Genomic DNA, 13,417 nt, shown 5'->3' on the forward strand with positions numbered 1-13,417 from the left:
ATCCTGTCTTCCAATAGTGGCCAATGCCAGGTGTCCCAGAGTCAATGAACAGAACAGGTAATCATCAAGTGATCCATTCCTTTCGCTTATTCCCAGCTTCTGGCAAACAGAGGCTATGGGCACCATCCCAGCCCATCCTGGCTAATAGCCATTGATGGACCTATCCTCCATGAACTTAACTAGTTCTTTTTTGAACCCTGTTATAGTCTTGGCCTTGACAACATCCTCTGGCAAGGAGTTCCACCAGTTGACTGTGCGTTGTGTGAAGAAATACTTCCTTTTGTTTGTTTAAAAAAATCATGTTTACTATGACATGTTTAGTATACACCTGGGATTTTCGGTCATCCCAGTTCTTCACTCTACTTGCTGCTAGTTTCTTATCATTAAGACTACGAATCACTCATAGAGGACATAGAGGTCACGGATTCTGTGATTTTACAAAACCTCTTGTGATTTCCTCAAAATTCCAGTAATTCAGCCCCAAGCAGTGAGGGTGGCAGGGCTCGGGCTTCAGCCCCAGGTGCTGGGGCTTCAACTTCAGCCCAAGCCCTGCCACCCATAACTTAGCCTTACTTATAATGCATTCTCCAATTACTTTGTTTTCCTTTTTTGCTACCTCCTATGCCTTCTTCTATGTTTCAGTTGCTGTGAACTCTTGCTGCTCTTTTTTTTAACAAGCCATCAGTCTTAGTCGATAAGGTCCCAACTGACTTTGTGAGTGAGAAGAGAGCATCTTTCATTTTACCAGTTTTTGTGTTCAGAGCTTCTGATTGAGCTGATGTGTGCAGGCTGCACACTGTGGCGGGGGGGCAGGGGAGGAATAACAGTACAGATGTCACTCAGCCCTCTACTGCACCTGTCTACTCCATGAAGCCACACAAAACATTTTTGTTCTCATTTTGTGGCAATCCGTCACTTCTGTAGCAAATCTCACTCAGCTTTGATGTCTGTTCCAAGATGATACAAGAGGCAGAATGCCCTGGTATGTGATCTGTGCCACTAAGGTCAGGCTCTGCCCTTTCAACAAGTTTATACTTTCTATTAAAATGATAGTCCTGCAGCATTAACTTAAAGATTTAAAGTGTTTCATATTATTATGGTGTGAAATGAAGACATGTTGTTAGATTCATTCTAGAAACTATTTTTCCCTACAATTTTGTTAGATGATTTTCATTGTCTAATGCTAACAACGATACTGGACTTCACACCAGTGGGAAATAATGCCTTATGAATTTCCAGGTGTGTGTTAATTCTAATGTAAATGCTAATGTATCTGATGTATGACTTCTCATACAGTTGGAGACATGAGAATTTGTAGCATTCATCTTTGATACACCTGGGACTGGACCGTGCTGGTTTTGAAGGTTGATCCAGCATACACACTTCCACACCCCATGCCTGCAATGTCTCCTGAGGCACAATCCCTCCCAGGGCTCCCTCTGGGCAGCATAGGTCCACATGATTACTTATTCAGGCCTGTGTATAGGTTACATAGTCTGGCCATTTATGTGTATATCATAGGGCCAAATAATTGCAGTGGCCCAAAGCTATCCCTGTGGTAACCCATTGACTTTCATGAGTTATTCTAGGAACATTTCACACCATAATATTCTAGGAAGGGATTTGACTGAGTATCTATCCTGGAAAAGGTGTGAGTTTCTTGCAGAAAATAAATTGCAATGAATGGCAGGTTGGCATTGGATTGATGATTGTTCTGAAAGTGAGCTGAAGTGATTCATGCATGTTTCCATTTTATCACGACAATGTTAGCTGTTACAAGTTAGACTGCAGGTTAGACTGGCAGATGGATACTATGCAGCTATTACTAATTATTATTCTTGTGTTATGCAGTGTAGCTGTAGCCGTGTCGGTCCCATTATATTAGAGAGACATGGTGGGTGGGTGAGCTAATATCTTTTATTGGACCAAATTCTGTTGATAAGAGAGACAAGCTGTCAAGCCACATAGAGTTCTTCAGAGAGACACTAAATACCATAGAATAAACAGAGACACTGGATTTATGGCTTATTACAACAATCTTATAACTAACCCCCTCTTTTTGTCCTATTACTGCAATAGGACAATATGTGCTAACTACTTATGCTAAACAATCTGTTCCACCTTGCATTTTGCAGTGATGCTGGGAGTACCTTTCCCAGACCTGAGGAAGAGCTCTGTGTGACTTGAAAACTTGTCTCTCTCACCAATGGAAGTTGGTCCAATAACAGATATCACCTCACCCACCTTGTCTCTCTAATATTTTTATGTAGGCATCAGACGCTTAAGAATCGGAGTTCCCAAATTCCCACATACTTAACACATCCTTCTTAATTTCTTTACATGCATTTTGAAGGCTTGAATAAAATACCTTTTCATCAGTGTATCAAAGCACATTCTTATTGTTTGGCTCTGAATGCTGCGACTCTCTGCTTTAGAGGTTTGGTTCACTTCAGGTGGTAGTCCACTGAAATAAAGAATGAGAAGGCTATAGTGAAAGCAGTGATTCAAACAAGGTGACAGAAAATAATTCTATGCTGTGTATCTACAGCAGTGGGTAACATTTTTGACTGTAGCCAGATTACAATGGAGAAGCTTGAAGTGAGGAGATCCTGTTGTCACTAAGCAGAGACAAAAGCATGTCTGGGCTCAAAATAACCTAAATTCTTAGATTTTCTTTAAGAGGTGAAGAAAGGGACTGAAATGGGGCCCCGGGTTTAACTTTTTTTCTGCACTTCTTGTGCCTTTTTTTAGGAATTAGGCCAGCAGCCAGTCCCAATGTTAACAAGCTATACTGCAAAACCAGATACTATATCAGGATGGCCAAATCGGGCTTGTGAGCTGCATGTAGCTCTTTTACCATTAAAGTGTGGCTCGTGGAACCCCTCCACCTCCCCATTCTCTGCCTACCAGACAGGGGGCCGGGGCTCATGGCTTCTGCTGTGCAGTGAGGTGGTGAGGCTAGGAGCTTCTGCCAGAGATGACTGGTGCCTGCTGAAAGTGGGGGGACACAATTTAAAAGTTTGCCCCCCCAAAGCTTGAGTCACACTCCACCAGGCACACCTCCCCTCTTAGCCTCAGCATCGCCTCCCTCCAGCTCCCCAGTTTTAGCTCTGCTTTGAGAGGCAGCGACAAACAGCTGGGAACTGCAGGGAGGGGCCACTGCTTTAGCTCTCCAGGGAGGGGCAGCAGCAAAAGTAGGAGCTCTCCCTGCAGCCCCAGCTGTTTGCCTTTGCCTCTCTCTATGGCCACAGCTCCAAGCTTGCCAGCTCCAGCAGGTGCTGTGCAGGGAAGGGGTCCAACAGCACCATGTGACCGAGCGGGGATAGCAAACCCTGGCAAAAATCTGGGGGGAGAGGCATGTGACCTCCTGCGATGATGCTGCCCGTGGGAGCCAGCTGAGGTCACTCAATTAGGGTGAACTGCAAACAGAACAGGGCAGACAAACCCCAAAAGCTGGTGGATATTCCAATACTTAGATATACCAAGACAGCACAAAACAGCTTCTTTAGTACCCCTCACTGTTACTCAGAAGTCCAAACAATGCAGTTCCCTTAAAGTACCCAGCCTCAAGCCTCCATCCAGACACACATGTCAGATATGATGATGATTACTGAAAATCTTATCTCATCATATAAAAGAAAAGGTTCTTCCAATCCCAAAGGATCAGCCACACACCCAGGTCCAATTATAACTTAGATCTTATCCAAAATACACGCTTATAGTCAATTTTTATTAACTAAGCTAAAATTTATTAAAAAAAATAAAAGAGACAGAGTGTGGGTTAAAAGATCAATATACATATAGATTTCAATTCAATTCTTGAGGTTCAGATACAATCATCTGGAAATCTACGCAGGTCTCAGGATATCTAAGCCCCTCGCTTCTGCCAAGATAGAAGAATTCTGAGGTGACTCCTTGAATAGAACTCCTAAGTATCCTGTCCTCTACATGGGAGATGCATGTGTAAGAAGACAAGAGAGCATGAAAAACAAAACACTTTTCAGGCTGTTAAAGATCTAGTGCCTACCAGACCAAATACCCATTACGTCTTGCGTTCTCCCACTCATAAACTGCACTGTGGTAACATTGTGTGTCATCGCAATGATAGAGTACTCTAAAAACACACACAAGCATCAGACCTGACCATCAATATAGCAAAATACATACAAACTCCAGTGATGGAAGATAAAGGTTCATAGTTCAAATAAGCATCCTAAAATGTGGGTATTTAACTTACGCCATGTCTAGACTAGCATTTATGTTGGCAAAACTTTTGTTACTCAAGGGTGTGAAAAAACCACACCCCTGAGCAACATAAGTTTTGTCAGCATAAGCACTCGTGTCCACAGCGCTATATTGGTGGGAGATGCTCTCCAGCCAACATAGCTACTGCCGCTTGTTGAGTTGGTTTTATTATGTTGATAGGAGAGCTCTCTCCTGTCAGCATAACATAGTTACATGAGCAATCTTACAGCGGCACAGCTGTATTGGTATAGTCATGCAACTGTAAGCTTGTAATGTAGACATGGCCTAAGCTTCTGACATGATGTGGCATCCTTGATGGTCATTTCTGTAGATCCAAAGGATTCCCATAGGTGGAGACCAAACTACTGTCTCACCTGTAGCAATGGTTGCTCCATTACATGTCCAAGGCACAACAGTATGGCAGAGTGGGACAGCTTGTCTGGCTGTTGAGCCTTTTTTGTATGTTTTTGTGGATAAACAGAGGATTTAGCTGTGCAGGACTGACAGTCTGTCTTCTTGCAGAGGGCACGTGTACACTGCAATTAGGAGGAGCAATTTCGGCCTTTGTAGCCATTCCTGAACTAGCTTTGAGATTGCTAAATCAAGGCTAACTAAAGTAACAATTGTAGTGAAGCCGTGGCATCATGGGCGGTGGCCCTTCAATTATGTACCCAGGCTCCTGGATGAAGAGAGCTAGCCCACCTGTGCTGCCACAGCCTCATTGCTGTTGCTATTCAAACTAGCTTTTATCGAATGCTGCAATCACATCTCCTGAGTACAATGTAAACATACTCCCACAAACTATATTCATAAAAGACAGACTGAGAGAAGGAGTATCTTTGGGCTTATCTACACTTAACGGGCGATCAACAAGTGGCAGTCGCTGCATCGGCGGTCGATTTAGCGGGTTTAGTGAAGACCTACTAAATTGACCACCGATCATTCTCCTGTCGACTCCTATACGCCACTGCATCTCCCATCAACATCGCATAGTGTGGACCCCACGGTAAGTAGATCTAAGCTATGTCAATTTGAGTTACGCTATTCACATAACTCAATTGCGTAGCTTAGATCGAATTTCCCCTGTAGTGTAGACAAGGCCTTAGTTTTGACAGATTACTGAACAACTCGATAATCATACAGTAAATATAGTAAAGGAAGAAAGTTTCTTGGCTAGTCACAAGGAAATTTGCTTAAATCATACTAAGGCATTTCCTCATTGATTTCACTGTATTTGTTTCAGATTCTGCTTTTCAGCTCATATTCCATTATAGAACAGCAAATACATCTGCACAGCCAGTAATGAGATGGAAATGATTTATGCCTTGGAACATTTACTTTTACTAGTTGTCATTGCCCTGAGGCACACTGGAATTAAAATGCCATAGGTTGGTGAGGAAAGGCCAAAATATTATTAAAGGCATAAGTTCCCATTAATAGCAATATTTTAACATATACATTAACATCCAATACTATCCCAGAGAGGGACGGCAACACTATGAGGAAGAAGCCATGTATAAGCCCCTGTGAGGTTAGCCAGACATTCCAGCTGCCTTTGAGTGTCTCAGCATTGTGTGTTTCAGCCACTTTGAGCACAGCTGTTTTTGTTAGTGTTGCAGCCAGTATGTTTGCTTAGTGATACCGTAGCAGTTGCAAAAATGCTGATCCCAAGCCCAGAAGCTGAAATATAATTTGTTTATGCTCAAAGCTGTTGAAAGGCAGAGAACTAAAAGATAAATTGACAAACTGAGGTCTGCAGTTTCTTGTTCTGTTTGATGTCAGGTAGATTTTAGTATCTCTTTTGTATTCCTGACAGATAACAGTTGAACATGTTAACCTTTACACTCATCAGCAGTGAGTGATTTTAGTATCCATGATCATAACTCATTTTAATCCATCTCTCAACTCAAATTAAGTCATGTGAATGGATTTTAGTCCTGTCATTGGCCTCAATGTAACCATTTAATGACCCATTTTCAAGTTGGCAGATCATGCCAAAATCTTTCACATTGCATTATTTACAGTAGTTGCAGCATCCAGTTGGTATTGTCCAGGCTTCTCATATATTCTAACTATGTGCTGTAGAGAGTCATATTGTCTCAGTCCAGAAGACAGGTGACAGGATTAATATTTTCTCAGTATATAGAAGAGTAGTGAGAGAATTCACATCTTTTTGGTCTGTAATCCTGACCACAGTAAATCCTCAAAGGACACAACAACTGTTTCACTCTGTCTCTGTTTTATCTTTGAACCGTTGTGAGTATCTTCTCCCATTGATTCTGATATTGCTAAATATCAGCATATAAAAAGAGTGTATTAAATACAATTGGATTTGTCACGGTCTCTATAAATTGAGGAAAACTGCACAATTGGTTAGAATCTCCTTCTCCTCGAAATAAAAAAAAATCCCTCTTCTGTTTGCAGCTTGTTTTCTAGCATATCTCCTTAATCACAAATGGATGAAAATTCATGAAAAGAATTAATCACAAAAAACAAACTGCCTTCAAGTTTGTTCACAATATTCGCCATGCATTAAGATTTTCACTTTGTGCTGCTGTGTTTGTCACTGGGAGGTAGTTAATGTTACTTATTTCTTCTTTCAGAACTCGTAAGTGCCTCAAAAATCACCATGATGAAGAACGCATGGATAAATGGGTTAGGGATAAAAATGTGTCCTAAGTCCACCTTCTTGAAAGTGACTATCTATCTTGTGGTGTGGTAAATTTTATTATCCACATGTCATAGTTGCTAGGAATGTTCTATAGGCTTAAGTTTTACAAGAGCATTGATCCATTTGAAAAAGTTAAGGCAAGGTCTACAGTACAGATTTATAGAGGTATAACCATGTGGCTTAGGGGTGTAAAAAATCCACACCTCTGAGTGACACATTTATACCAATCTACCCCCCAGTGTAGACAGTGCTATGTCAGCTGGAGAGCTTCTCCCAGCAACATAGCTACTGCCTCATGCCAGGTGGATTAACTATGCTGATGGGAAAAGCTCTCCCATCAGTGTAGGAGCATTTTCACTTAAGTGATGCAGCTGCACCGATCTAGTGTTTTAAGTGTTGACCTGCTCTAAGAGGGAGGCATTGGTTAGTAGCATTTCATCAGAGAAAAATAAAAATTGCTGATTAATAAGAGTAAAAGCTGCTGAATCCTAAAACTGTGTTTTAAAAATTTGTTGCAGGAACTTCTATTATATCACAATGCTGAGGGATCCAGTGTCACGGTATTTGAGTGAATGGAAACATGTCCAGAGAGGTGCAACGTGGAAAACTTCCCTCCACATGTGTGATGGAAGAAGTCCAACACCAGATGAGTTGCCTACCTGTTATCTGGGGGATGATTGGTCTGGAGTCAGCTTGCAGGAGTTCATGGATTGTGGTTACAACCTGGCTAACAACCGCCAGGTTCGCATGCTGGCAGACCTGAGCCTGGTTGGATGTTACAACTTGACTTTTATGAATGAAAGTGAGAGAAATATGATCCTTCTCCAAAGCGCCAAGAACAACCTGAAAAACATGGCCTTTTTTGGACTCACAGAGTTTCAGAGGAAAACACAGTATCTCTTTGAGAGAACATTCAACCTTAAGTTCATTTCCCCATTCACCCAGTTCAATATTACCCGGGCCTCTAATGTGGATATTGATGAAGGTGCCCGGAAACGCATAGAGGTGTTGAACTTCCTGGACATGCAGCTCTATGAATATGCTAAAGACCTCTTTCTGCAACGCTTTCAGTACTCCAAGCAAGAGGAGCACCAGAAGAACCGGCAAAAACGGCGGGAGGAGCGGAGGCTACTCCGGGAGCAAAGAGCTCACCAGTGGCAGAAGGAAGAAGCAGCAGCAGAAATAGCTGTTACTGAAGATTATAACAGTCAGGTGGAGCGATGGTGACACTTTTCATTCTTAGACAAATAAAAGAAAAGAGAATTGAAAACACTGATAATTTCTTGAACTTGGTTACTCAGAGATTACATAAGGAATGAATGTTGCCTTGGTAAATGAGACTGAGTCTGATAGCTGCCCTTCTTTGTGTTAGTTTTTCTTAGTTTCCATCAGCTAGGAGAATATATATATTTTTGTGTTTCTCAATATCAGTGTTATTAACTGGCAGTGGAATAGATTCTTATCCAATACTGACTTCTTTCAAAGGCCTAAGCGATGAGAGTGGCTGGAAAAGATAGCTCTTTTTTTTCTTTTTCCATTAACAGATATACTCTATACAGTTTGAACAGCTGAAACTTGTGATGACATGAATCAAAAATCAGAGAACCACTGAGCTTCTGACGCTGGTGTATTTCATACTGTCCTGTATAGCTGTGTTATGTATTGAGTGCAACCTAGAAAAACCATGTTGCCCTTCAGATGGTTACATGCAGTGTTTTAAGTAAGAAAAAGAAAACACTAAATGTGATTAAATTACATTTAAGACTAGATGACACATGGGGCTGAAACTATATTTTTCATTTCTGAAAGCCTGTAGTCATGGGTGATTTATAAGTGAAATGGGTTATATGGTTTTAACCTAATCCCTAGCAGATTTGGCTGTGTATCACCATTCTGAGAGAGCCTGGCAAATGAATGTCATAAGTACTACTTCTGAGAAATAAAATCCATTCTGTAGAACTTCCCCATTCTGGGGAAGCTCATACAGGCCTGTTCACCCTATCTGGGTGGAGGTAACAATGTCAGCTTTGACTTTTGTGAAAGGTGAAATCCACAAAGGGCGTGGAATTAAGAAAGGCAAGAAAAAGAGTGGAAAAAGCTTAAGTATTAGTACACTTTTCAAATCTGTTATAAGGGCTCTGTTCATAAAGGTAATTTAAATTATGAGAACAGAACTAACATGATTTTATTACCAGACACAATAGTGGCCGGGATCCATAGAATTGTGCACTTAAAGCAGTGGTCCGCAAACTTTTGAGGGTCATGCCCCCCCTTACCCCATCTGCACCCCCATCCCAGAGCCGAGGCTACGGCTGGGAGGGGATAGGGATGCAGACAGGAGTAAAGGGGTCGAGGCTGGGGCCGCAGCTGGGGGAGGTCTAGGGCCAGGAGCAGGGCTGGGGATGGAGCCGTGGCCAGGGGCCAAGGCTGGGGGCAGGGGCAGGAGTGGAGCCGCTGCGGTAGAGGCCAGCAGCCGGGCCCGCAGCCAGGTGCAGCTCCAACCCCACCCTCACACAGCCTTGGCCCCGCGCTGGGAACAGAGCCATGGCCAGCAGCCGAGGGCGGGGCAGGGGCAGGCGCTGGGCCAGAAAATGGGGATGCGGCTTTTGGCAGGACCAGAGCAGAGCTAAGGGCAAAGAGTGGCTGGGTGGCACTCTCTCCCTGCCCCTGTGGGGGCTGGCCTAGGCCCCACCATGACCCCCTGAAAATTCCTCTATGCTGCTTTAGGGTGGCATGCCCCACACTTTGGGGACCTCTGACTTAAAGGATACACAGTATGTGTGTGTGGACAAACACTAAAATTCATTACTAATATTAGTGGACTGATCTTTTGTGCATCATGTTGCAAATATATTTATGCCAAGGCTGAATGTGAAGATATTCTTCAACTCTATCCATTCCAGACCATGCAGCTCTTTATCTGTTTTTCTACTTTGACTAGAAAAGGAGTCCCAATGATGGGTTCTTTCTCCAAGCTTTAGGTTATTGTGATTAAACTGCATCCACTTCAGATTTCTTTTTCTGATTTGTAAAAAGAGGGTATTATACTTTTTAGATCCCTATTATCAAAAACATATTTTTCCCCTTCTAGCATAAATCTAATTTATTAAAAGCCACATTTTTAAATTGGCCTCCACATACCTGCTAAACCTATGTGCCCCAACATTTAGTTTACATGTATGAATGACTTTTGCCCAGCCTGATTCGCTAATTAGATGTTAAATTGCCTGATTTGGGTGCACAAATATTTGTGCTCGCACATTTGAGTTTTGGGGTCAGCAAAGGAAAATTTACCCAAAAATATGATACACTCTGTTTTTGAAAATTATTCACTACATTTCCTAATTTTCTCATATTTTTAAGGCATGCTACTTTTTTGACAAACAGTGTTATTTGTAGTTATCATATAACGATAGGAAAAAGGCAAATCTCATGGCATCATTGGTTGTTCAGTGAGTACTAGAATGTATTAAACATGAAGGAGACTAACAAGCTCCTCTGGGGCTGTTGCAGGCAAACAAGACACACGTTCAAGACTAGCTCAGCCTGTGGGGGGTGGGACTTAAAAGAGGGGAATTTACCACAGAATGAGGTGGTGAACAGGAAGAAGGTTGCTTGCCCAGCGACTGCTGGCAATAGAGGGAGTCCAGCCAGCTGTGAGATGCACTGCTCCTCGAGCCGCCCTGACTGAAGGTAAAGCAACGTGCCCCAGGAAGACGGGTAGAAGGTAAATCCCGTGAAGAGGCAATAGACTCTGAGAGACTGAGCCCTTAGAGCTGAGTCTCTAGGGGCTGCCTGAGAGGCTGGTCTTTGTTCCAGCCAGACCTTCCCCTCTTGCCAGGGGAAGGGAAGAACAGGCGCCAGTCACCAGCCTGTGGGCTGTAACCGACAGAGAAATTCCCCAAAGCTGCCAACTGGGGGAGAAGAGAGGGTAAATGATGCCCAGTGGCTCCTGGGATGGTCCAGGGAGCCCACTGCCCCCACAGTTGGTTTGGCCCAGCTGAATGCAGGGAGGAATTATATTGATTGTTGTATGTGGGTGCTGGTGAATTGGTGGCAAAAGGGGTGACTCTAGTGTGGAAGGGAGAGTAGAGGTTGCTTGGAGAGGCAGAGGTTGGTACTACAAGAGAGCAATAAGGGGGTCATAGAGACATAATCACACTTGTCTCCCAATTTGCCCTTTTCTGTAAAGCATACCTCATTTTTCATTCTGAAAATGGGAGGTCCTTCTTTTTCTCACGTCCCTGAGTCCTCCTTAACACACAACAAAACTCTTCCCTGCACACCCCTGTCCTGCAGGGCCACAATGGCTTGGTTTTTCATTTTTGAAAATATTATCTTTGTATGGAATGGGAGAGAGACGCTGGGAGACTGATAAGGCTGCAGGTAGCAGTCACTTTAGGTGCCAGGTGCCTGCTGCCACTGCCTGGGGACAGCAGCGGCCCTCCTTCTGTTTGACACAAAACAACGTCTAATGTACAAAATGAAAACAAAGTAGTGGGGAGGGGCGGGAAGAGTTAAAATTTAACTGTTTGGTAACACATCAATACTGTGCCTAACCCAGTAGTCCGTCATCTCCCAGAGGGGAAGTCAGGCCTCTGAAGAGCTGCTTATGTGCTGTGGCATTTATGTTAATGGAATTTCTGACATCTTGAAGGTGTATATTTGAGTTTGAGTTAAAGTTCATTTTTGACCGTGAGTCTACTCAACACATACTGGCATTTGCAGAGGAGCAAGTGGGCTTATTGGGCAAAGGACTGACAGCTTCCAGTCTCTAAAGCTCATAGAAGGTAAGGGCCAAAGCCTTCGCAGTTACACTAGTGGCTTTAGAAAAATTCACAGTCACATCAGGTAGTGTTGTTTTTAGCAGAAGTTCCTGGCATATTAAAATAAACCAGAAGGGGCTTCCACACTCTGTAAGATTTACTTCTTAGACAGAAGTTTGCTGATATTCACTCTAAGTGCTGTGCATAATGCTGTGTTTAAAATAATCAATGCCAATAATCAAAATAAAGGGCCAGGTTCATATCTCAGGTACTCCAAATTTACATTGTTGTAACTCCTCTGACTTGACTATAGATATATTAGACTTAGACTGGTTTAAATGAGATCAGAATTTAGCTCACTCTGTCCATTTCCAAAACCTTGCACGCGTTAGATTTTTAAAAACAAAGACATGGAATCACTGTCTTCCTGGCAAGTTATTATGTTACTGAAATGAGGCATTTGAGTTTCTGCTACTGAGGTGGTGATAAGAAATGTCACTATGCTGTGATGCAGATGTATTTATTAATCTTTCACCTAATGTGCTCAACACTGGCTGCTTATTTCCAGTTCTAATTGGCTATAGGTTCATAGTAGGAAAAAGGTCACCAAACTGTTGAGATGTAAGGTTCTGATTCCTGATAACTTATGTCAGAATTAAATGTATTACCTCTGAGCTGTTTTATTGACAAATGCAGATGTGACCTAGCCCACCCTCACAGAAACACACACAATATCTTTGCAGGAACAGTAGATCAGCTTCTCTGCTCCGGTGTTCCTCACAGCAATAGTGATGAGAATTTAATAAGGCTTCAAGAAGTTCTATTGACCAACACACATTACTTGTTGCTAGAGTTGGGGCCCAAGCCAAATATCTAGATCCAAACTCCTCTGACCTTTGTGGAAGTTCAGGTCCAGAGCCAGACTTCACGGCTACCCTGTAACTGTAAAGACCCAAACCAGAATGCCAAGTCCCCTCCTTTTTCAGCTTTGGTCAGGCTTAGGGTTGGTTCCAGTCTGACTAGCTTGGGCCCATCTCTAGTTTTCAACTCCCATCTTCAAGTAATTTAGCCAAATCCAGTGACATAAGGGGTATAAAGTTACACATTGAGTGTAGCATAATCCAATGAAAGGTGATGGGAGTGACATCCACTATACACCAGGAATGGATTTGTCAGAGAAGGAGGAGGAGAGAGTGTGTGTGCATGTGTGGCAGACCTCCCTGTTAGCTGATTTTCTTGCTACACACACTACTTCCACCCCATTTGTGACTCATTTTGCATGTCCAGTGCTTGATTCTGATTAATGTCCTTACTGCAGTGTGAACACAAAGTACATTATCAATGATAAGTAATGTTGCTGTGTTTAATTCATTAGCTCACTTACATTAGTTTTTTTCCCCCACCACTGTTATGTGAATGACTTCCCTGGAGTTCTGATTTTCACCAGCGTACATTAGATCAGAATCAGATGGCACTGAACTACAAATTGGTGCAAGTTACAGTGCACAAGGCCTTGTGCTTTTCATTCACAAAGGTAGACTATGCTGATAGTGTTGAATGCTGTAAACCTCTCTAGTAATAGCAACTACATACTCAGAAAAGATGTCCACGTTTGTACTGAAACACTTCTGATGGTTTGGTTCTTGTGAGATTGTCTTTATGGGGGAAACTGATTGCAGCATCCTCCATTTTCTTCTTGGCCATGTCAGTATTTTTATAATTCAGGTGACCCTTT

The 13,417-nt window shown here is 42.7% G+C and overlaps 1 protein-coding gene across 1 annotated transcript in view; it reads left to right on the forward strand.

Annotated features, from left to right (window-relative positions):
• The window catches only part of HS6ST3 (heparan sulfate 6-O-sulfotransferase 3), a 536,885-nt gene extending 525,397 nt beyond the window's left edge, over positions 1 to 11,488 (forward strand). Inside the window, exon 2 of the mRNA XM_038386996.2 lies at positions 7,435 to 11,488. Coding sequence (XP_038242924.1) covers positions 7,435 to 8,143 — 709 coding nt within the window. The 3' untranslated portion in view covers positions 8,144 to 11,488. The remainder of the gene's footprint in view (positions 1 to 7,434) is intronic.
• Positions 11,489 to 13,417: the final 1,929 nt, after the last annotated feature.

This window comes from Dermochelys coriacea, chromosome 1 (genome assembly GCF_009764565.3).
Source record: "Dermochelys coriacea isolate rDerCor1 chromosome 1, rDerCor1.pri.v4, whole genome shotgun sequence".
NCBI lineage: Eukaryota > Metazoa > Chordata > Testudines > Dermochelyidae > Dermochelys > Dermochelys coriacea.